Source organism: Wyeomyia smithii, chromosome 3 (genome assembly GCF_029784165.1).
Source record: "Wyeomyia smithii strain HCP4-BCI-WySm-NY-G18 chromosome 3, ASM2978416v1, whole genome shotgun sequence".
Taxonomy (NCBI): Eukaryota; Metazoa; Arthropoda; class Insecta; order Diptera; family Culicidae; genus Wyeomyia; species Wyeomyia smithii.
Window position 1 is genome coordinate 49,334,010 of NC_073696.1, and position 25,868 is coordinate 49,359,877.

The window sequence follows — 25,868 nt, forward strand, 5'->3', positions numbered from 1 at the left end:
TGAATGAATATTGTAACAAAAAAAAAACGTTGCTCAAAGTTGAGTGAAGCAATTCGGATGCAGGTAAGATAATCTCCAACGCCACTAAACGGAAAAGGCATCAACCTTCAAGTTTTTAAAACGCACCAACTAGACACCTTCTGCGCTGGCCCGGTTGGAAGTGCTTTGCTCCACTCTGTTGTGATGCTACCGATGCTCTTGGCAGGTCGGATGCTGCTTCTGCAAATCATAAATTTTACTCAAGGTTTAGGTTTTTATTCGCATACACGTGTTTTTGCCGCGCCATTGTGCGCAAAGGATTATCTGACCAAAGCACAAACTAAGGTTAAGCGTTTCCCTGTGCTATCTTGGAGCGGCTGATGTGAACGGTAAAAAAGACACTGAGTATAAACGATGCATGTGCATCATCATGTGCGGTCGTTTGTTTTGGAAGGAACGATGGAATCCGTTGAAAAATCTGGATGTTTTCTTATATTATTATACAACGTGTATTAGAAAATCCACTGCAACGAAATGTTGGTCTTAGGTATTTCCTCGAATCGAATTGAATGGCATATGACTTTCGGCTCATCAGATTTACATTAAAATCTAGTTGAGAATTTTCATTATTATGTGATTTATATTTACCAAACCTTCCACGATTCCACTTATTTTCGTTGAAAGCGTATATAATCACAGTAGGCATTTGTTATCATGATAAGTACCTATATTTGTTTTGTATCGTCTGACGAAAGGTCCCAAAAGTATTTCCCAAAACTCCAGTTATTTTAGTGTTAAAATTGCTTTAATTAATTTTTAAAGTTTATTTAAAAATGTTTTCTATTATAAATTCTGCTTAATTGGTATACGAGGATGTCACAATAGATTTAATCTTTACTCTTTTTTATTAGTTGTCCATTGTATATTACGAAGAGGTATGAGTTCGCGAAATATCAATCGGAAACGAGATTGATTAGTTAGTAATTGCCCAGTGAATAACTTTAAATCGTAATAAGAAATAGCTAGGCAGAGGAAAACAGGAAGTAACGCCATCCAAATAATAAGTCACAGTCACCCCTTAAGTTTACCTTACCAGATCAAACTATTTATTTCGAACACTGACTATGTTTCAATTGCACATTTTGTGCCCACCAAACTGCATAGTCCAAGTTTGCAGAATTGCTGTAGTAATTGAAATTTTTTCTCTCAAACTAACGTCAGTCATCACTATTGAAGTTTATGATTTATAGAAAAAAACAGCCAAATTCATCGCAAAAAAATTCATCGAACCTCACAAATGGGTTTCGGCTTTAAATTACCCTTCACCCGTGCCTAGCCCAGCTGCTGTCAGGCCGATTGCCTGCCGCCCCCCCTCCCCCTTCTGCCACGCACCCAAAATCACACACATTCCAACTGTACCCCAAATCCGGACTGTGGTACCATTAAAAACTGCTCAAAAGTCTCTTGTTGCTGGCGCTACAACACGACCATGCCGCGCGGTGGATCTCCTACATAGGTTCTAGAATTTCGATAGTGTGCGAGAGCGTTTGAAATGTTCACATTCAGCTACTGCCTGTTTTTTCAGCTGCACTTTTTGCCTAGATCGTGATAAAATTTTGCCACCTCTTCCTGTCCAAAGTACCTCCGCCCGCCCATGGCCGGGGAGCTTTTGCAGGTCCTGCCATTTGGTGTATTTGCCGCTGTATACATTAGTCGTCGTCGACGTCGTCGTCGTTGGCGTCGTCATCGTCTATGTTGTTTTTTTTGGGGATGCGTTTTTTCTCGCCTTGTTTCTTGTGCTCGAGCGAGCAGCATTTTGTACACAACACTTCGCCTTTCATCCAGCCAGCCCGCCATGGATGGAAGAACGATCGTATTTCCCCGTATGTAAGCGCAAATACATAAAAGCGTTTTTTGTTTATGTGCCATCACGATGTTCTGTTGCTGCTGGTCGTGTGCTTTTTTGGGGCCGTGCGAATGAATTAGAGAGGCCAAGGTGGCATTTGGTTGGTGGGGTAGGGTTTGGGGAGAGAGCTGGGTGGAGGATTGCAGAGGAAGTTAGTTTTTGCCTGTTCGCTATGTGTACTATATTCTAGATTCACAGTGAGAATTTTTAGGGTGAAGTTTCATGAGTGGACCAATTTTTCATTTGCAAGATTAGTCATTTGTTTAATGATTATTTTTTTTTTTTGAAGTAGAATACTTCTCTCAGGAAGTTCGGCTACATAGGGACGTAAAATGAAAATCTAAAACCCAAAAAAGTGAAAAATATGTCCAATTTCAAATGCTAATAAATCGGTTAGTATACGATGGATTTCCTTCGTGCTTGCAACAATAGATTGGAAACCTTCTAAGATTCTTCCCAAATGCAGATAATTGTAATTTTATTATTCAAACTATTGTACTATTGAAAATAGTCAAGCCTTGTCAAAACGAAAAATTCGGCCTCTGATTGGTCGTTATATGACTGCTTCCCAAGCACGGCCGACAGAATCATAGACCTTGCCATTTGAAATGTGCAATTTGGCCTATATAAGAGCCTGTTTCACTCGAAGCCGCTCATTGTAATTCTAGACTGCAACAGGAGCAGCAGCAGTTGATACAAAAGAAGTAGCAGTGCAGCGGATAACGGCCACAGCTGTGGTATGGCAACGGATAGCGGAGCGCGTCCCAGTATAGATAGCAGGACAAGGTGATGCAGGGCAGCGGATACCAATGGCAACGGAAGCGTCCACTACTGTGGCAACGGGGATAGGGCAGCGGTTGACGTTTGTCTCAGCATCTATATAATCAGGGCTAGCTGATGCAGTGTGGCATTTTAGTGAAATGCTGTCTCTGAGCGATAGCAGGCATACTAGCAAATGCATCCAATGAAAAGAACGTTCTGGAAAACTTTTCAGTGTTTATTTCCCCCAAGGAATACTTTATTCGCACTGCCAGTGATAACGCAAAGATGTGATCGGCATCTTATCAAACATTGAATTAAACAGAAAATTGTCCTTTTCAGGATGAAATAAAAACCTAATTGAAGAGTTAATATTTTCTCTTAAATCAATTTACACTTTCAAGAAATTTGGAACAGATATATATATTTTTTGTTTGTTAGGGAATTAGAAATACGTTATACAGAATCATACAGATGTCACATTTTTTTCGTGAATCTCGGTTCACCTAACTGATATTTCGGCTCGTTAATATTTTGTGCCGAAACTTCAGTTAGGTTGAACCGAGATTTTCGAAAAAATGTGACAGCTGTCATTTTTTTTCCAACCGAGCAATCAGTGGTGCCGTTCTCGGCAAAAATTACCGAGACCCGGCAAAAAAATTTAAGTGTGCACATTACCAAATTTATTATACATTGGCTACCAAAAACAAACACGATCAGAGAAAAATGAGAGTATGTATATGTAAGCTCTCTCTCTCTTTCTCTCTCTCTCTCTTTTCTTTTTACACTAGTTTCCTTTTTGTTCATGACTGCTCAGTTCTGTTCAAAATGACGTTGAATCAAGAAGCATTGCGTAAGCACGAAGCACAGTAGAGTGGGACACGGTTGTATAAAAAAGGTGATAGTGTTATTTCCTAGCTCCAATCTACTTATCGTGTTACTTATTTTTTTGCGCCAGAATTTTCAAGATTCCATTGGAAGGTCACTATTTTAAGGCTGGTCACTTATAAGTCCTTATTTTCGAGGCAATTTAACTGAAGTTACTTTACCCTTGACAAAGTTTCAAAGTGATGTAGGCGCGCCGAACCACTGTTTTTCTAATCCCATTTTGCTCCATGATAGTCATTGATTTAGGTTACTCTCTCTCTTTCTCTCTCAACCTACCTTTCTCTTAAATATTCTCAAAATTCACATTTCTTTTAGTCAATTCTCTACCGTCGTATTTAACATACACTTGAGACGAAATCAATAAAATACGCTTAAGCAAGTAATCATGATTAATGAACAATTAGTCAGCAGAGTTTCACTCGCATCGACTCTGTCACAAACATATTGTCTTCATTACTTAATCTATTGATCAACTATACTTTGTATAAAACATGTATTTGCTATGTTTGATGAAAAAAATACAGGAGTAATTCTGAACAGATTTCTTTTCATTGAAATGCAGAGTATACTGATCGTATAGTAACAAAACAGTTTTGACGTAGGACTACGTCTTTGTTTTCTATACTAGATTTGTAAAATTGAAAATGAAACTGGCAATATTGCGTCAGATTTCAAACGATTATAGCAAGCGAACGACTTAATGCATCTTAGTCATTTACATGTCGGTGGATAGATAAAATGTGTAACAATTGTTTGATATAATGTTCAACATTGTTGCTTTACTGCTTAATGGTGGAAAAAGGTGAAAAGTTCCAAGGTCAAGCTTTCCCATACATTTCCCTCGTTATTGGCTTGCTTCCCGAGCACAGATAACAATAACATGGACGAAATAAATTCCACTGCCTACATATTTTGACTCAACAAAGTGTTTTGGTTTGTTTGTCTTTCTCTAAGCTGTGTGGCCACGCCCTAATGGCAAAAATCTACTCTGAACTCGATACAAAAGACTGCGTGTAGAAAATTCAGCTTCAGTTTAGTTTGTTACACAATAGCGAGTGCAGTGCAGCTGTTAAAGGTACGCGACATTGAGAAACGAGAGCTGCATACGAGGCAACTTCCAGGCACTGCGGAACATGTTACCTTTATTTTGCATACGGTAGCAACAGTTACCATCGTAAGCTGCAGAATATTTAGCTGGCACGGCTACTGGAGGGCCTAGCGGAGAGCAAACTTTATTATGCGCAGTCAAGCAAAATATTCAATGCTACCGATGCACAGTGGGACCAAACTGAAAAAAAGAGGGACAAAAGTCTTTTTCGACGTTTTAGCATATAGGTGTCTTCGGAAAAGTTTTCCAATATGCTCTTTAGAATACTTTGAGATAATAGTTGAAACTATAATTAAGGGGGTATACAGTTATAATCAAGGCAACAATTTTCAGTTACAAGATATCAAGTTTAGGTCTTCGGCCAAGTTGCAGATGTATGAATTTTATAAATTTTTTCCGAAGACACTAGGTGTCTATCTTATAAGACCTACGTGTTCTAGCTAAATTCCTGTTACCATCCCCTTAAAATCAATTTAGAGAGTTTTTTGAGTTTGATTCGCATCTGATCGAGTTGTTATATTCTACAAAGTTGTTGATATCATCAAGATACACAACTTTTCTGAAGACTTCAATATCGTATATTGTATAGTTTACTTCAAAATCTAGTTTTAAGTCAAAATTATGCACATGTTTAGGGTAATATAATTTAATCAGTGGCACTTTGTGGCAGCCAAAATTATTCTCATTCAATTAGTCATTGTGTACACTACAAGTGTGCAAAAAAATCATAGCCGGGTATGGTCGGGGAATATCGTTTTCTCAGCAATCTTTTCGATCATACCAATCACATTTATGCGGACCGCAGATTGTATTACCGCGTTCAATAACAGGTTGCTAGGATACCAAACAACTGTGTTTGGTATATAGCAAGTAAAACTCATCCAACGTGTATACATACTTATGAAAAGATGCTGCGAAAAGATTTATTTAAAGTGTGGCTGCAAGAGCCTGGTACTTCAGGTATCACGAGAATGCACTTTGTTTTTAATACAAAACTAATCTATCTAGCAACACCTATCAGTATTGGAGTAAAAAGATACCGACTAGCAAAGTTGCACGTGATATTTTTCTCATTTTCTTATGCTTTCTATTTCTACCTATAAAGTTACCACACCACACGTTGTTTGGAAAGCCTAGTCAATTTATGAGACTACAATAAAGGTACTGACGACATGAAAAAGCTGTGTCGGGAAGCCGGTTATGAGCCATTTTCGAATATTCATTTTTGTCGTTAGTAATTAAGGTATCTTAACAAAAAAGAAAAACGAAATTTCAGACATATCTTTTATGTTTTCAAAGATACTTTAATTTATTTCAACCTTTATCATAGAACTGTTATGGCTCTATTGATGAAACTTCAGTAATCTAGACAACACAACGGACAATATTGTATCGTTTAGTAAGAAAAGTTATGTAACAAAAATTTAAGACTTATGTCATTGAAAATACAAAAATAATACAAGATAAATTAAATAGGTCCCAACACACTTCCCTGAGGTACACCTCAAATGTTTCCTCTGAGAAGAGATAGTACTTTAAATTCTGTCACACAACTAGTTCTCAAAACATTTGTGAATTTGTGAAAATGCAAACTGCATATATATACACCTTGAAAACAGTCTACATTGTTCCACTCATGATACATCGCCCTAGTAAACACTGCACTGTGTGCCATGGTGGGAACCAACATTTGGCTAGATTAGTTGACAAAAATTCGCTCGCAATAAACTTACTTATATTGATACAATAAACAAAAAAAAACAGTATTGTAGTATGCATTTATGTATACCAATCTATTTTGTTTTTATTGCGAATTGTTGGTCAATGGTGAAATAGGTCCCTCTGTGGATAGAAGCTTTTTCATTCCGCATCCGTCAACCTGCAGCAGCTATGGCTCGATTTGCCGTCTTCACCAGCTGCTTGTCTATTTGCTATAGGTACGCACAGTCCAAACGTGGAGCTTTTCCCTATGTGTATGTGCGAAACAGAGTTGAAGTTTTTTTCTCAACGGATATCTTTTGCACGACGTTCGCCTCTCTTTTTCTCTCATCTCATCGGTATCATCCATCCAACCTCCAAGTAAGAACTATGTACACACTGCCCCAAGCTGGGGCCCCAACATCTATCTGTCGGCGGCAAACCGGCGGTGTACAAGTGTTAGTGCTGTCAGTTCTCCTTTATCGTCCTGAGACTCCGACGTCGAAGTTGAACTAAGCTCGTAGGTATATGTTGTACAATCGCTTTTGCACGCGTGCAGAAAAACACTTTCTGCCAATTTTGCTGCTCTCTGTTTTTATGCACGTGTTTCTATGCTTCTCTCATAAATAATGTTTTTACATACCCAACTCTCTATCCCTTTTCTCTGTTCCTCTCTCTCTCTCTCTCTCTCTGGCCCCCTGGATCCGTCGTCGTCGTTCGATTCTGTCCGAACTGTGTCTTGTAGGCCATGTGGTATTATCGTCGTTTACCTCCATCCTGTCTGTTTCCTTTCGCGCTAATCGCCACTTGGGAACGAGATTGTAGAACGTCTGAGCAAACGGATTGTTCACGATATTCCCGGTTTTCGATTGTGAATGCCATTAACTTTTTCAGTTCTTACTTTTTCTATACACTTTCTATACAAACCTACCAACACCGGTAAGAATCATGGCTTTCGCTCTTTCCACCGCACTCCAAGAGGAGAAAGAGGCGGGGGACCTGGATGGCGGGAAGTAACGGACCGCATGTTTCTTCCTTTCGGCACAATTTATAGCCCGAGACGATCGTCGATTCGATGTGCCTCCCAACATGATGTTTGTTGCTGCAGTTCATTCGGTTGCCGCTACATATTGCCGATGTTCCAGTTACTTTCTTTCGCTTGATAACACATGTGATGCTGCTGCTGCTGCTGCTGTTGTTGCTGCTGGGGGGGGATGCATGTTGGTACTGATGGGTGGGTGGTTTTTTTCGCACTGAGTTTCTGGTTCACATGTCTATGCATAAGGTGGACTGAACGCAATCGTCTGAGCTTTTTTTTGCGTATTGCATGATGTTTACTTAAATAATTTAGCGTGATGTTTATCTTTTTGGAAGCAAGGTTCGGTATCTTTCATTTTCTGTCTCGTATACTAAGTGTACGTATATTACACATGAATTTCGTATACTATAGATTAAACACCATAGATTATAGACCATAACACTGGTCGACGAAAGCTTCGTCCTGCACAAATCGAACTTCCAGCGAACGCCAGTTTTACAGGGTAGTTGTCCGGCATTCGTGCAACATGTCCTTTTCCCAGCGTATTAAACACCTGGAGATACCGGGTTTCTCAGCTTGTGATTTATCCTACATACCGTCCTACTGCATGCCACCGAAGATGATAGCTCTTAGCACTGGTCGATCGAAGACTTCGAATGTTCGCAAGTCCTCTTCGGGCAATGCCCCTCAGTAGCCCATAGTGTTTAGTTTAGTCTGAAGTACTGCTCTGTCGCGGCCTCAAATGTTCTGTCGACAATGTCTATGTCGAAGGGAAAGCAGATAAATTGGCTGGATCGGTTAAAAATCGTGCCCCGCATGTGGAACGTCACTCGTCGCATAACACCTTTTAGCGCAATGTCGAAAAGCAGGCAAGAGAGACCTAGCTCCCAGTCCTCTGCGGGATTCGAATAAGCCGCATAATTCATCTGAAATCCTAACGTAGCACTGCGGTATCCACCCATCGTAGCTTTGATCATTCGGATCAGCTCCCCGAGAAAGACGTTCTCGTCCATGATCTTCCTTATCTTTTCACGGTCAATTGTATCAAGTGCGGCTTTGAAATCGATAAATAGAAGCTGTGTCGGAACTCTGTACTCAAGGACTTTTTGGAGGGCAGATCCTCCAAGGTGAAGTGAAGATCTGGTTTGTCGTTGACCGACCTCACAGCCCAAATTGTCACCTTTTTGTAGCAAGGGCAGATAACGCAAGAATTCCACTCCACCGTCAGCTGTTCGATATCCCAACTCTTCGATGTGGGGACTCGGTCAACATGTTCTGGCCGCTTGATGGCCCTTTCGATCCCTTCAGGATCGTCCACCATATTATTTTTTTTCATTCTCGGCAAATGGCAAATCGCGGCACAAAGCCTGCATTGGGATGCATTGAGTTTCTGGTAGAACTTTCGTGACTCATGAGAGTGATTTAGCTAGTCTAGTTTCTCGAATTCCTTCATTTCTTGGCGACGCTAATGCTGAAGGAATAGTTAGTTTTGCTGTCTCCTCTTCTGTTTACAGTCAGTTTTTTACGCTGAGGATACACACCTCGTAAGAAAAACCCGTTGAAACTGCGTTAATAAAAACATCCGCGTAAAGTAATCCACCAAAAAAGGCTTTAGAAAAAAATCCGATTCTGTCGAGTGACCCTTAGTTGAGAAAAGGAAGAAGACCGTCCTAAATTGATTTTCAATTTTTGTGAGTGAAATGAAGAAAAATCTAGAAGTGAAGTGTTCCACTATTTTAAAGATCTTGAATATAAAAAAAAAACATTAATATACTTTATTGTCAAACTCTTCTTCGAGAATTGAAAAGAAAATGTGGCTCTGGAAGAAAATGCACTTTGCAAGAGAGCAAAGTTCGAGCGAAATTAAGGGCGGAAACGCCTGGTCGGTCGGCGAAATCATATCGTGAGCTGGGCAATATATATCAGATTGATCCAAAAACGGTGAAAAAGTATCTGCATGAAATGGGTTCAAAACTTAGAATATAGGTACCATGAAAATGACAAAGTAGTGTTTTGACCAGACCTTGCATTGTCACACTATGCTAATGCAACTTCAGCGGATTTGAGGCAGGGCAGTATCGGGTTTATTCCGAAAGGATACAATCCTCAAAATGTGCCACAGCTGCAGTCTATTGAAACTTTGTGAGCAAAAAACGTCGACTGTTTGATAGAAAAATCAAAAAGGAGCTCAAAACAATTGAGTGCCTCAGAGGATCAGAAAATCAGCGCGATGAGGAGCTGAGTTTTTTTTTACATCACTTGAATATACAAACAAGTATGGGAACATCCATAAATGAAGTAGCTTTATTTTAGTTTTTTTTGACCCCTTCCTGCCCCATCGTAGCATTTCGTCACAAAGTTAGGACCCCCCCCCCCCCTAGATAATTACGTAGCTTTATAAAACCCCCCCCCACACATGATAATTTTTTTTGCAAATTTTATTATCCAAAACATACCTTGAGTCATGAATGAACAAGAAAAGACAAGGAAGTAATATAAATGACCCTAAACAGACAAAACAGTGATAAAAAAGAACAACTAGCAATAATCCAATTTTTTTTTATTAGTTTCATGTTTGCTACGTAGCTTGGCTTGAACCCTCACCCTCCCCCTCGTCACATTTCGTCACAAAACTGCATCCCACACCGCAAAGGTTGTTCAGGCGTGGTGTGAGGAAAACTTGACCGATTTCATTTCGAAGAATGAATGGCCTCCGTCGTCTCCGGATCTGAATCCACTGGATTATTTCGTGTGGGGATACATGATGTCGAAGCTGAACGACTATAAAATAACAAATTTGGAGCAATTCAAGCGAGTTATCACGAAAATCTGGGAAGAGATGCCGATGGAGCACGTGCGCGCCGCTTGCGACGACTTTCCGAGACGTCTGAAGCTGGTTCGATCAGAGAAAGGTGGTGTAATTCCGAGATATCGTCTCTAAAGTATCTTTGTGAGTTACTGAATAAAGCTATGGAAGCCAGATTCAGATTTTCTTCTTATTTTTTGAAATATTGAGATTTTCCTGTGTGACCGGATTTTTTTGTCACCCTGTAAGTTGTGCAAGATTTTAATTTGTAATTGAAAGTGAAAGTTCGAATTTTTTTCCCTCATACGTTAGGAAAAAAAATGTTTTATTTTTGCGCATTTTCATGCTTGATTGACTTTTGCATCGGCTAGTGTACCGGTTCTGAGTTTCATATAACAAATCCTAAACTACTGCAAAAAATCTAGCATTTTTTCATCTGTATTTTCTTTAATTCCAAAAACACCTGGTTTTCTTTATACTAATCTGTGATCGACAGTAACATTTCAGATATCGACAAAGTAACATATCTACAGAATGACAGCTGGTTAGCATGTGAGAAATATAACCCTGGTTCACGTGACATGACAGGAATATCTGACGTGAAGACTTGTCCTAATTTCGAAGATAATAAAGCCCGTATAAAGACGTTGAAGCCTAATAGTCGGTTGATAACCGCATCCGATTTAAAGTGTTCACTGAGATTTTTGCTAACTGTCCAAATTTCGATCGGGAACTGTGTAGGTACAGATTTCCTATGTTTGAAGACCTTTTTTCGTGGAGTGTAAAGAATAATGGAAAAATTACCTGGCAACCCTGTGTTATGATTTCTTGATGGTAGGGTCGTCTCTAAATCTTTTACGGTTGGTAAATTTTGTAATCGAATTTTCAAATAGTTCTGCTGTTCAAATTTAATAAGCAACAAGTGAATGGTCATGAGCTCGAGTCTCAGTAGAACAAGACCGTTCAGCGTCGGGGGAACTTTTACTCATGCGATTAACCTCAGGCTCCTCCCATGCCCCCACTTCTACCCTTACCAGAAATTCAAATAAAAAGAGTCACACAGTTGAATGAATATTTATTTTTCAAGACAGTTATAAATACCGATACTTGGCAGGCCGGCTAACTTACGAGGCTTGATAAAGAAGAGTAGAGTCCTTGTGTAATCGTAAAATCCTTTGCAGAGGTAAAATCGGTCTCTGACAACAACGATTGTAACATTTCCTTTTTTCGTTCCTTAACCGACATGTTTGTTTATACATGTTTGAGACATACTGCAATGATATTAATAACCTCGTAAGTCTACCCATACGATTATGAAACGCATCTACTGTGAAGTGGTTTCAACTATTCAAGTGACATGTTATTTAAAAAAAATCCTAATTTTAAAATTAATTTTTTTATGATACTCCATATTTTTTCATTTTAAAACCAAAATGGCAACGATGGAGTCATGAAACTTCTACATTTCACATGTAACTATTGATACATAATGTAGCGCATTTGGAAGTTAAAGGCTTCTTGGTCATGCTTCTGTATGCTTAGAGAACAAAGACACATTCGATTTAAAATCGATCGTCAAAAAAGTACCCCAAAGTACCTCTCTGAATTTCACTTTTTCCCCTTATTCGGAATGTCCTTCAAACTTTGGAAGTGATTGCCATTGCTCAAGTTTGCTCTTTCAACCGGAATTCGCGTTTTCGAATGATACCCCGGGAACCAAGAGTAATTTTTATTTTTATGTATAACACGTAATTTATGTGTAAAACACATAAAAGATGCCAGGATTATTGATGTCTAAATGTTTTGATACAGTAAATCGTATATAAACATAATTAAAAGAGAATTAAATTAAAATAGTAATAGAAACTAATTGTTATGGCGTTTAGGTCACTTTTTCATCGCCTAGAAATTATTTGAATATGCTTTTCAAGCCTTTCATCTCAAAATGGATAATATTCTTGGCAAATTATCATTTTATGCTTCTGTACAAAAAAAATCGCGTTTTTAACATTTTTGCGATGACGTATTTGACAAATAGTAGCTGTCATCGGTACTGAACATTTTTCGGGTCGCACCAATTGAAAAAATACTAGAATGGCTGTTTTGATTTTTGTCCCGCGTTCCCATACATTCAACGCACTGTGCGACGGTAAGGATGTACCTGGCGCCGTTATCGATCTATACCAAGCGGAAGCTACTGAATTCTTCTACATCAAAGATGATAAATTGTTCCCAAATTAAGTATCCATCCCGGAGGAGCAGCCACGAAATGTGCTGTCTTCAAACTCAAGCTCGAATTCTACTGTTTAAATTAAGTAAAGGAAGTGGACACAGGTAGCAACTTAAAATTTAAAATTTTTCCCTACTGCTCTCAAAAAAGGTAGATGAACTTAAAGAAAAACTGACTTAACAGATACATTCATTATGAACGGAAAACATTGAACATTCCAGAAAGGTCCGTTACCGGCCGCGTTATACGGCCTTTACGTCGACTTTTCGAATGCATCGCTTGATTATACTAATCAACTGTTTGCAGCTCGTTGATTTCCAGTTATTTTTGCACCGAAGGAACTTAAAATACCAAAGGATTCGGCGATTGGACGACACTGAGGTAGATTCGTTGGGTTGCGTATTTGGGGTACAAGTGCAGTCGGTGGTTGTTCATGAATGTTTTTTTGTTTTTTTTTTTAAGTAAGGCCGATACAAATTTCATTTTCATTTTATGTAACCCCCCCCCCCCACTCCTCAAAATGTTGAAAATTGGAAGGGGAAGAAAAAAATCACAGGAGGGTTGTGTGCAAAGTCACGACCGCAAGGATGAAGTAAAATACTTTTACAAGAAAGAAAACCCGGCTGCTTGCGTGTCAGTCATTTTTTAATTTGTTGTTCAATTCAATATCGGATAAGATACCGATCTCATCTTGGCGTTATCACTGACAGTGCGAATAAAGTATTCCTTGTCATAAAATAAACAGTGAAGAGCTGATTTAACACTCAAAACTAGACGGCTCATGTGTTGTCAAAATGAGTCAACTTTTCATTGAATGCATTTACTAGTGCCCGCTATCGCACAGAGACTGCATTTCACTAAAGGCCTCACTGCATCAGCTGCTATCGATGCTAAACCCGCTGCAACTGCTACGCTATCCGTAGCCATGCCAATGTTTTGGCCGCTATACGCTGCTATTGGTATCCGCTGTCTCTGCATCAGTTGGCCCAGCTGCTATCGATGCTGAGATCCGCTGCAACTAGTGCACTATCCATTGTTATGCCACAGCTGTGGCCGCTATCCGCCTGGTATCCACTGCACTGCTACTGCTGCTGCTGAGGGAAGACTGCTGTTGTCGCTGTCTAGAACTATTATGAGCGGCTTCGACTGAAACAGGCTCTTATATAGGGATGAAAAACCTATCGATAGTAATAGGAAATCATCGATAACTATCGATAGCCATTTCAGTCGATATTTCACATCCTCACTCTTATACAGACAAATAGCAAATTTAAAATGGCAAGGTCTATGATTCTGTCGACCGTGCTTGGGAAGCAATCATATGAACGACTAATCAGATAAGTCAAATTTCGCGCTTCAACAAGGATTGACCATTCTCAATAATATAGTTGCTTGTCATGATTTGGACTTGGATAATTTTTGAATTTTGACTATGCGAAAAATTAATTTTATGCTGATAATGAAATCTTTTCGGATGTTGTGCTCATGACTGAAGGAAAAAAAAATTCAGTACGTTCTGAGACACGTAGATGAAGCCATATATATATATATATATATATATATATATATATATATATATATATATATATATATATATATATATATATATATATATATATATATATATATATATATATATATATATATATATATATATATATATATATATATATATAACGTATTTCTAATTCCCTAACAAACAAAAAATATATATATATATATCTGTTCCAAATTTCTTGAAAGTGTAAATTGATTTAAGAGAAAATATTAACTCTTCAATTAGGCTTTTATTTCATCCTGAAAAGGACATTTTGCTGTTTAATTCAATGTTTGATAAGATGCCGATCACATCTTTGCGTTATCACTGGCAGTGCGAATAAAGTAATTCTTGGGGAAATAAACACTGAAAAGTTTTCCGCATTTCACTAAAATGCCACACTGCATCTGCTAGCCCTGATTATATAGATGCTGAGACAAACGTCAACCGCTGCGCTATCCCCGTTGCCACAGTAGTGGACGCTTCCGTTGCCATTGGTATCCGCTGCCCTGCATCACCTTGTCCTGCTATCTATACTGGGACGCGCTCCGCTATCCGTTGCCATACCACAGCTGTGGCCGTTATCCGCTGCACTGCTACTTCTGTTGTATCAACTGCTGCTGCTCCTGTTGCAGTCTAGAATTACAATGAGCGGCTTCGAGTGAAACAGGCTCTTATATAGGCCAAATTGCACATTACAAATGGCAAGGTCTATGATTCTGTCGACCGTGCTTGGGAAGCAATCATATAACGACCAATCAGAGGCCGAATTTTTCGTTTTGACAAGGCTTGACTATTTTCAATAGTAAAATAGTTTGAATAATAAAATTACAATTATCTGCATTTGGGAAGAATCTTAGAAGATTTTCCAATCTATTGTTGCAAGCACGAAGGAAATCCATCGAATACTAACCGATTTATTAGCATTTGAAATTGGACATATTTTTCACTTTTTTCGGTTTTAGATTTTCATTTTACATCCCTATGTAGCCGAACTTCCTGAGAGAAGTATTCTACTTCAAAAGTTCAAGCTATTTTGGTAATATTACCGATTTTTCGACAGCGTATATGCTGAATTTAGCAACAAACAAGTCCAGTGACAGTGAAAGTGTCATCGAAAGGTAAGCCAAATTATTAATAATGATAATAATGTGATGTTTTTCAACACACTTTTGCATGCAAGTTACAAACGTCGAAACTTGCACACAATTTTTTATGAAAGCTATTCCTTTTTTTTCTTATCAGTGTAATTTATTTTTTGCCGTCCCCTTAGCTAACTTTGATAACCGTGGACATAAAAACTATTCAAAATTTGTATCAGCCTAATGTGATGATATTTATTTGTCCAAAACACATACCTGTCGGTGGTATGGTGTTTTGGAAGAGAGCGAACTGAAATTTTGCTCAAATATTTGTTCGTATTTACATCTCGATTAACCCTCTAGTGCCCAAATTAATTTCTAGACCGGCTTTGGTAAAATCACTAAGAATAATTTTAAACACTTTTAAGTATTTATTGAAGCTTTTCAGAACTTCGACTGAAGCCCGCCAAATGGCGGCATTGGGCACTAGAGGGTTAATAGCCAAACCACTAGGCTTAAACCATGATTTAAATAAGTAGGAAAAGTCTTTTTCTGTCCACAACTCCGGCCGGTCTTCCACTACCTTTCTGGCGAATTATTGTTGAGGTTTGTATAAAGTTATATCAACCTTGTTTCGACGCCATTTCAAACAGAACTGTACATGCACAATCAAAACAAAAAAATGGCATAGATAGGACAGAGAGAGCCCACATATGATTACTCTTATTTCTTTCTGAGCGTGTTTGTTGTGGAATAAGAGAGCCTAAAAAAATCCTAATTTTTAGTTGTCACGAGATTGCATATTCAATTTTAGAGTACTTTTTCGCCGCGTGCCGACAGCTTGTTCCATAAGTACAATTTAGAAATACGATGTATGACAAACTTGTAGTCCCTAAGTAGTACTACAAGTTTGTCAAATAGTGTAATGCTCCAACTTTTATGCCTGAAGCGTAAGAGCCCATATTCAGTGCAAAATATTCACCGCGAATATTGGCAGAACATCCCGCTGAATATGGGCTCTTACGCTTTAGGCACAAGAGTTAGAGCATTGCTTTCTTCAACAAACTTGTAGCATTACTTTAGGACTGCAAGTTTGTTGTAGGTCGAGTTTGAAAACTGTACTTGTGGAGCGAGCTATCGAGGCACGCGGCAAATTGAATGGAATTGACACCCCGAAACTGAATATGCAACCTTGAGTGGGGGCAAGCCTTTCAAAATTTTATAGGTTCTTTTTGAATTGGAATTTGATAACAACCAGTGATAATAAATATAGTAAATAAATATAGTCTAGTTTTGATTACCTACAACGAATGACTAGAACTAGGGTAATTTTTAAAATCGAAGAAAAATGACAGGTTATCGAATCAAGTCACGAAAAATTTTCTACTGAGGACAAATGACGTAATGAGCAAAGAATTTAAAGAAAAACAGCCACATTACAAGAAGAGACAAGACAAAGAAATTCTTCTACACGACAACGCTTGACCACGTATTGCTAAATTGCTAAAGTCGTCAAAACGTATTTGAAAACGCAGAAACGGGGACGCCCAACCTCACTCATTGTATTCTCCTGACACCTTTCAATCCATACAAATCATATGCTGCTTCATATGCTGCTTCATATAAATCATATGCTGCTTCATAGATTGTGAAAAAATGTGTCTTGCGATAGACAATATTTTCATCAATAAAAAAGGATTAGGCAATTGTGAAACAACGCCTTTTCTGGAAAATATAACCCTAGATTTAGAAGAAAAATTAAAGAGAAGATAATTGTTAAAAATAGCAGTCTATTATAACGAGTTTCCTCGAAAAAAAAAACTTTGGGCTGAGCATCGTTGGAGATTCTTCCGTTCATAATAAAAAAAGAAGAATAAAATGCGAAAATCATTAGATCAATATGGAACGTTTTGTATAGGATCATAGATTCAACGGGTAAAAATAGAGTGAAGTTTTTGTGATAGGGTGCATCACCACGCCACTAGTGCTTATGATTAAAACTCCCCTCCCCATCAACCGACTCTGTTGTTGTTGTACTTTGCAAGCAAATTTATTCTTACCCGTCACGTAGTATGCAAATTAAGTGAATTTTGATCACCGGTTTAGGAGGAATGAACCGAAAAAATGGCAAATTGATTGTATCCTATCTGTATCGCTGCTGTGAAATGATGTGCCCGTGTCGGAAACTGAGAATTATTTTACTGTGACATTTACTGGAACAAATTAGTAAATACATACTATTCAACGCTAGATGCTTTTCGTTTAGATGATCGAAACGTGGCGCGTTGTGGTGAACATCTTCATTTTTCTGTTTTATATAACTGCCCAGTATAGGGCAGCTGCTACAGCATAAAACATTCTCGTGGTCGACTTACTTCCATTCATCACTTTGTTTGGTTACGAACGTTCACCTCGTATGTGACAGCGTCGTCGTACTGGCGGTTGCCTTGGCCACAGAGGAAAAAAATGCGTTTCCCTATTGAAGCAACCTCCGCCGCGCCATCCATCGCCGGTCACACACTTTCGACTTACCCACCTTACTATAGAGAAAGAATATTCACTCCATCATGTCTTAGATTCGAACAAAAACGCTCGAAATGAATTAACAGTTAATGTGAATTAAAGAGAAACTCATCATTATTACGGCTAGGATTGACGGTGAGGCAAAAAAGAGCGAGAGGAGGAAGCTCAACCAACCAACTTGCGGCGGATAGACGTTATGGCCACCATTTGAGGTTATGGGTGCAGACGATCTGTGCGGTGGTCATAAAAGATGACCATTTCGGAGCTTCGACCGTAGTTTTTACATCTTCTTAGAACTTGGTGTTCGTTTAAAATTTTTAATAGATACCGTTTTGTGATAAAAATGATCTCCTTTGTATTTTTGACTGTCTCAGAAACAGTTCGCAGTTTCCGTCCTGGAGAATACACACACAAACACACGTTTTTTGCGGCTCAGTCACATTAGTTTTAAACCCCGCTGCAGCAGCTGTTATTTAAACTGTGTGGGTACGAAACGCTTAATTTTACCGTGTTCGTTCAATTTATTTATTGCCTCATCATTAGGTATCCAGCAGGGTCATTAAGGTCAAGCAATTACTTGGCAAAAGTCAATAATTCACCTGATGAGCTGCAATACAGTCCTATTGATGCTTGGTATGATTTACAGCAGCACCGCACATGGCAAATCATTGCTGGCGAAAATGACGAAGCCTTTTCCGCCGATTGTGGATTGCCAAATATTTTGAAGCAAAGTTTTGTAAGACATAGGTAAATAACAAATAATATTTACCAGAAACCCAAATGCCATCAGACAAATCAACAAAGTTAATGCTGATAAACATGTATGTACAGTACAAAGAATTTCGACTTGTACACATTACTATTGCTTACATGACGTTTGTGTTGTAAAAGCAGTAGTAAACTTGGTCATTTTTGCTTTGATTTTCTGTTTTGCAAAACAAAAAAAAGGCATTTCGTGGGTTTTACCAGCTTCCGTGATAATAAACTGAATTGCTTAAAGTATATTATCTTGCGGCGAAAAATAATGGAATTTTTTTTTGGAATTAACGATTGAGAACGGTATCCATCGTTGTAGTTATTGGGAAAATGAAATTGATCAGAGCTATATAATTTACTGGCGTTATTGTCGGCATTCGATCGGTTGCCAAAACCTGACGCAAGCCAATTAAACGTGCCGCAAATGGTACTGACCGGGGCTCGGGTGGGCGATTTAATATCTACCCGGCTCCCGGGATGCCGCTATCTACCATCATCATTCGGGCTGGCCGGCGTGTGCCACTGATCTAATCGCTATCGAGCGCTGCTGCAACTGAGAAGAACAAAGCAACTGGGGCCGGAAGCTATATTTTTTAGGTTAGATGATGTTCGGTTTCTATTACCTTATAGACCATCGCACGGTGACGTCACCCACCTGAGTTTGACAACTACTGGTACCTTTGTTTACCTTCAGGTGATGCATTTTTGTTCTCAATTATAGCAGATCATTTCAATTGTGACCAAAACGCCCTTTAAATGTTGTGCGTGAGGTGCCAGTACCCTAATGTCGTTTTCGTTTTCGTGGTGTAGCTACACTTGGACTACACTTTTGACACCGTAAATGTTTTATTTAACTTTCCGGACTATACTAGCTACACCGCGAAAACGAATTCGACATAAAAAAATAAAATAAATTAAGCAGTATTTCCGCTACGCACATAATTGCTCCGCCAGAAAACAGCATAAAGTCCAAAAAAAGTGAGGTTAAAGAGATTCGGTGAGATAGTCTATTACCTTATAGTATGCATGAGAATAGAGGATAAAAACCGATGAATAAACTCAATAGTTCGTAAATAGTCAATTTTCATTAGTTTAAAATTGTATTGTTCATAATTACCTTTACTATACAAAAAAAGCAATATTATATTTTCCTTGACTATATTTCCAGCAAATTGGCCGTATTCGATGGGAAAAAGGCGATACGAGGAGGCATACCATTTGTCTTTCGTAAGTAGAACACTAGTTTTAAAAATTTTATTACTTAAGTGAAATGAAAAAAAATTTAAAAAAAAAATCATGACGAATTTAAGAATAGAATTTCAAGACCTCAGTAGGCGTTTTACATTTATCTTGACTTTTGTGATCAACCGTAAATTATCCAAAATTTGATTTCACGATCGTTAATCACCCGTTGTTTCCATATTCCAGCACAATTTGGTCCTTGGAATTTTGGACCCCAGCATGGTTTTGCCCGGGTCGTACGATGGACACTGGAACGAGCGCCTGATCGATTGCCCAGCGGAGATGTAGAAGCCGTGTTCAGCTTGATGGATAATGAAATCACACGATCCATGTGGAACTATCCGTAAGTAGCGTTGAAAAAAAATCTGATTTAGTTTTTCGAGTGTTAAATTATGGCTTTCTTACGCGCAGCTTTCGCATAACTTACCGGCTCATCCTACGGGAAAAGGAACTACACTTTCACATCGGCGTGTACAACCCAAGCAAAGATCTGACGTTCTCCTTTAATTTACTTCTGCACACCTACCTAAAGGTCCCGGACGTTCGAAGGTGTCAGATCACCGGATTGCACGGGTGTACCTTCATAGATAAGGTAGGTTGTGGCTTGTGCCTACAATTGGATTGGTGTTTTATGTTGCAATTTACTTACCAGACTAGAGATGGTGCTATTTACCAAGAGGGTCGCGATGTGGTGACAATCAACGAATGGACAGACCGAATCTACCAGCATACACCCCAAGAGCATATAATCACCAATGTGGTGTCTGGACGAAAAATGCGATTGCAGAAGTACAATTTCCCAGATACTGGTGAGTAGTAAACTGTTGAATCAACTGGAAATTTTTTGATTTTGTTTCCCAAATCAACAGTTGTGTGGAATCCATGGATGGATAAAGCTCGAGAATGTCAAGATTTCGGTGATGATGAGTACCCTAACATGATATGTGTTGAAGCTGGGCATGTGTCGACCCCAGTTATCCTACTACCCGGTACCGCGTTTGAGGCGAGTCAAATTCTTCAGGTGAGTTTGCGGAGGAATTGTTCCATCATTTCCATATTATTCATATTTTTCGTTTTCTACAGGTTATGTGAGTAGAAACCCAGGGAGGTACTGTGACCCGCAGTAAAGGTTCCTCCCGAGCAAAATCCAAGAAAAACCAGCAACAGCAGCAGCAACAACAACAGCAACAGCAGAGTCAACAAACTAACCAGCAACAAAATCAAAATCAAAACAATCAAAATAATCCACAATCTCAAACCACACAGCATCAGCAGAGCCAACAGCAGCAACAACAACAGCAGCAGCAGCAACAGCAACAACAACAGCAGCAGCAACAACAGGTCACGTTACAGCAACACCAGCAGCAGCTAGCATCGAATGCCGCCGCTCTGTGGCAAGTGCCAGCGGCAGCAGCAGCTGCGGCCGCCTGTTGGAACAACTACGCCAACTTCCAGTCTGCTGGTGTCTTAGCATTCAAAATGCCACCGTCCTGTGGGGGTCTCTGTGGTCCCCAGAACAACTGTGAGCTGTGTTCGCTGAACTCCAATTGAGTGAAATTGGAGGAAGAGCGCCTATCTCTGCTAGGTGAGTTATACGACAATGTAGACAAATGTGAATAAAACAAAGGCTGGTGATATTCACATGACAACACATGGATTTTGCTCAAAGAAAATGCAAAAGGGTTTTTTATGTTTAAGCTAACATGCACACACTATTTTCAATGTATTAAGGCGATAAGTGTGTACAGACAAAAAATCACAAACGATTGGTTACACCTATGTTCAGAAGGCTTTTAGTTCCGCGACAACGTAAAAGGCGAAGTGCCCACGAGTAAAAATAGTGTATTTTAAATCTATATGACTTATTCCTAGATACGTTTTTTTTTTGGAACTAATTCTATTTTCATAAAAAATAAAATCAAAATAATAGAATCCCCTGTCACTATTCGCATGTTCCGAAATATTTTTCAGCGATAAATATAGTAAACAAATCACACACCCACACAGTTTTCGGCATTGGTTCTTCTACCGAAGAAGAGGCCTGGTAACTTAGTTCTAAAAACAGCTGGATAAAATCATTTTATCAGCCAGGCAAGCTGCACAAGCAAAAATCAAAGGTGTGCCATCGCCGTCGAGCGATGGGCAAATAGAAAATGAATCAATTACGCAAACAACTAAAAGAATAATTATATTTTTTCTTATGTTCTACCACGTAAACGTTTGACTGCAACCATACGTTGTACAGCTAGAAATAACATAATTTACTAAAATAAAAGCAACCAGGGACAGACAATGGTGTTAAATGAAGCTACCAAGTAGATAGTTTGTCTTAAATTTTTAAGTGAGATTTTTATGCAAACGATATTAATAAACGAATTTTACTGAGAACTACGTGTCAGGGAATGTGGCGAGAGTTAGAGTTACTTAGTTTTAAGTTAAAGCTGTAAGTTTTCATTCTGTTATTTCCGCGTTCATTCTTCATTATTTAATACGTTTTTTCTTTGACGGTCGCAAGGTGCCACCACAAAACATACAATTAGAATGCTTGCTATTATGGACTTGGTTAAATGGTGTAAACTGGAGGGTGCGGCAGAAGCTGCAAAGCTAAATTAATTTAGAAGATTAATGAAATAAATTATGAGAAAAAAAAACAGGTCTGTAGATAGAGTTCTATCGATATTACTCTGACGACATGCGCAATTTCAGCTAATCACGATTAACATTGCCTGCAGCATTGGGCCATTTTTGTAGGGTTAAGAAGTAAAACAATTTCAAGCACAAAATCACCGTGGCAATGAGACAGAGAAAGAAAGGATGAGAATGTAAAGGCCTAGAATGAAAAAATTGGGGTAACATTAAACCATAGCAAAGCATGAGAATAATTTACCTGTATGTAGAATATATACTTGAGTTGAGTTTAGATTTCGTGACTGCCATATTGGTTATTTTGATAAATGAGACAATATTCTATTCTCTCTGAAGGAATGCGTTAATTTTATTCGTTGAACACTATCGATTTTTCACTGTGAATGGTCTACTGTTAATTGCTTACGGGACATATACTAAATTAAAAAAAAAAACTTGTATACGATATCTTTCATTGACTGTAAATAAACAATTCGTGTTAGGGCGCATGGCAAAAAGGATGAGAAGTGTGAAACTATTTTTTTGGCAACTTATTTTATAAAATAAAATTTTAAATATCACAACAGGAAGTCGTCTATTGTTCAAGAAATTCCTTCTTTCGATTTTTCGAGCAGGTCAGTGAAATGGATATTTGGGTATTTGCGTGTATTTCCAGATAAGTAATACTTAAGTTATTAAAATTCCACTCAAACTACATTTTCGAATTGAAAATTTTCATTCTTTTTTACTTACATTTTTGACATAGAACTAGGTTTCTAAATTTATTTCTGGCGGGTAATGCCATATGGCATCACCTGACATTCAAACTTTCGTCCATAACTTTCCATAGCTCTACACGGTCGATGATGTCGTAAGCGACCTTAGAATCGATGAATAGGTGGTGCGTGGGGACTGGGTACTCACGACATTTTTGGAGGATCTGCCACAGCGTGAAGATTTGGTCCGTTGTCGATCTCCTATCCACAAAACCGGCTTGATAACTTTCCAGAAACCTTCGTGCTAGCGGCGTGAGACGGCGAAAGATGATCTGAGAGAGCACTTTATGCGTTGAGAATCGTGATCGCTCGATAGTTCTCAAATTCCAACTTGTCGCCCTTCTTTATATTGGGTATATTACTCCCTTCTTACAATTGGAGTCGAGGTACGATGCTGGCTTAACAAGCCAGGCGTCGTAGGTTCGAATCGGGTCGAGAGAGACTGTTAGCGCTAGTAGGATCGTAGCGCTAGCTCTGCAATTGTTCTGTACATTAAACAGTTGGCTGCTAAGTCTGTATATGATAAAAAGGTCAAGTTCCGAATCGGAATGTAGCACCAAGGCATTGCTTTTACTCCTTCCTTCATTCCTCCGGCAGTTGTTCTGTATTCCAGATCCCGTCCCGAATGAGCTGATAAGCTCATTCAGGCAGGGAGTCAACCTATCCGGGCCCAGCTTGATGAGCTCCGCTGCAATTCTATTCTTTCCAGCTGATTTGTTGTTTTTGAGCTGCTTGATAATCCTTAACTTCATTCATCGTGAGGGGTGATATGTCTCCCTCATCCGCTTTTGGTATATGAATTGCAGGTAGAATTAGGTAGGGGTTTTAGAAAAAACACTAGAACTCACCGCCCGAAGGAACTCTAATAATTTAGGGGTTTTCCCCTGGCCAAATTCACGCTCACCTTAAGGAATAGTATAAGCGAACTCCCAGCAGCCTGGTTCCAATCCGTGGCGAATCCAACAGCCTCAAGGGAACACAGTAGAAGTCCAAATTATCCTGTTGAATTAATATCCGCACGGATAGTCAAGGTTTCTTCAGCAAATAACTTGAGACAACTTACAGCTTTAGGTAGCAGAAAACTTATGAGAGCCCAGCTCCCAGTTTATTTGACTTTTATCGAATCTACCAGAGTAACAGTCGTTACTATTTTTTTCGAGACTTATTTTCAATAAGGGCGTATGCCACAGCACTTCCCCTTTTCATTAAATATAATAACATATTCGAAAACTCTGAAATTTGATTGAGTTTATAGTACAAAGTTTAATTTGAAATGTTTTTTTTTTGTTATTCTTCTTTAACAATTTATCATTATATTTTTACGAAAGGATCAAAATCCAAACTTAAATTAATTTTATATAAAAAATCGCTATCTTTTCTTGAACGTTTAATCCTGCTCGAACGCCTTAGCTCAGTTTCCGGAGGTTCGGTTGTTCTTTTCCTTTTTCTGGAAACCCCTGCAGTCCTCCTCCTCGTCCGTGCTTGCGTTTAAGTTGGTTGGATTCGCCCATTCGGACGGTAGCCGGAGCGACACCAACCTAGATCCCTCTGTCCCACCGCCTGCCGCTCTAATTTGCCCTCGATGAGCCATCACCGGCACGTTTCCAATTATAATCTGAAATGTGTTTTTGGAATAACGTTTCACAAAATTAGCCTTAAGCCAACGCATATGAGTTTGAGGGTTGTGGTTTCTGTACCACACCACATCACCCTCCATCAGTTCATCAATAGGTTTGTTAGTATGTTTGATGCCTACATTAGTAGGTTTGACTCCTACATTAGTAGGGTCTGATGGTTTATCATCATGTGGAGGAGGTGGTGGTGACGACAAGTGTCGTCTATAATGTTTTTTTGGATTTACCAAATCTATTAAGGTTTTTGGAGTATAATTAAAAATTCTCTCAGATGGGAAGCTACCATCTTTCGTCAAACATGTGTTCCTATACGTAAATAAAAATAAATTAATCTGATCCTCCCAATTCAAAACTTTGGTTTCTGGTTCCATTAGGAACTTTTTCAACACCTCTTTTACAGTTCTGACAAATCTTTCCGCCTGCCCATTACTAGAAGGGTTGTAGGGCGGGCTTTTAAGTACTTTTATCCCTTGCTGCTCTAAAAAGTTTACGAAACCATAAGAGTTGAAAGGAGGTCCACCATCAGAAACTAAAACAACTGGTAAACCAAACCTAGCGAAAAAGGCTACAAGCTTTTTGAGGATCTTTCCTGTGTCAGTTCCATCTTTCATATATTCAATTTCAATCCATTTGGAGAAGCTGTCGACCATAAGTAAAAAGGTACGATGTTCAAAATGGAAAAAATCAATATGCACTCTACTGAAAGGTTTCGTGGTGGGAATCCATTTGGAATCCACTATTTGCTTAGGTACTAGAGCCATGCTAGTACATACCTCGCAGTTAGAAACAAAATTTTCTATGTCCGAATTAATACCAAACCAATAAACTGTTCGTCGTGCTAGTTGTTTCATTTTGACCATCCCTGCATGATTAGCATGTAAGAGTTTCAGAATCCTGTTGTCGATAGTTCCTGTTGTTTGTCCAGTTTCTTTGGCCAATCATTTGTTATGTAAAAAATAATTTTTTGAAGAAAATTATCCTGTTTTGTCATTTGACTTATCTGTAGGTGGTCTATTGGGGAAATTATGGTAAAATTAATGCTTCTAACGAAATCTAACTCTTGTGGAACACTTTGTTCCAGAGGAAACCTTGAGCAGAAATCTGCATTTCCCATTTTTGCTGAAGGTCGATATCTAATCTCAAAATCATATATGGACATTTCCAAGATATATCTTTGTAGTCTTGTTACAAAAATAGAATTTTTACCCTCTTTGCTGAAAATTCCCACAAGAGGTTTATGATCTGTGAAAACTAAAAATTTCTGTCCATAAAGATATTTG

At 38.7% G+C, this 25,868-nt stretch overlaps 1 protein-coding gene across 1 annotated transcript in view; it reads left to right on the top strand.

Annotated features, from left to right (window-relative positions):
• Positions 1–22,762, top strand: part of LOC129731857 (uncharacterized) — a 76,227-nt gene extending 53,465 nt beyond the window's left edge. The window contains exons 3-8 of the mRNA XM_055692207.1: positions 19,480–19,538; positions 19,740–19,896; positions 19,965–20,145; positions 20,206–20,362; positions 20,423–20,574; positions 20,637–22,762. Of these exons, the coding sequence (XP_055548182.1) occupies positions 19,480–19,538; positions 19,740–19,896; positions 19,965–20,145; positions 20,206–20,362; positions 20,423–20,574; positions 20,637–20,645 (715 nt within the window). The 3' untranslated portion in view covers positions 20,646–22,762. The remainder of the gene's footprint in view (positions 1–19,479; positions 19,539–19,739; positions 19,897–19,964; positions 20,146–20,205; positions 20,363–20,422; positions 20,575–20,636) is intronic.
• Positions 22,763–25,868: the final 3,106 nt, after the last annotated feature.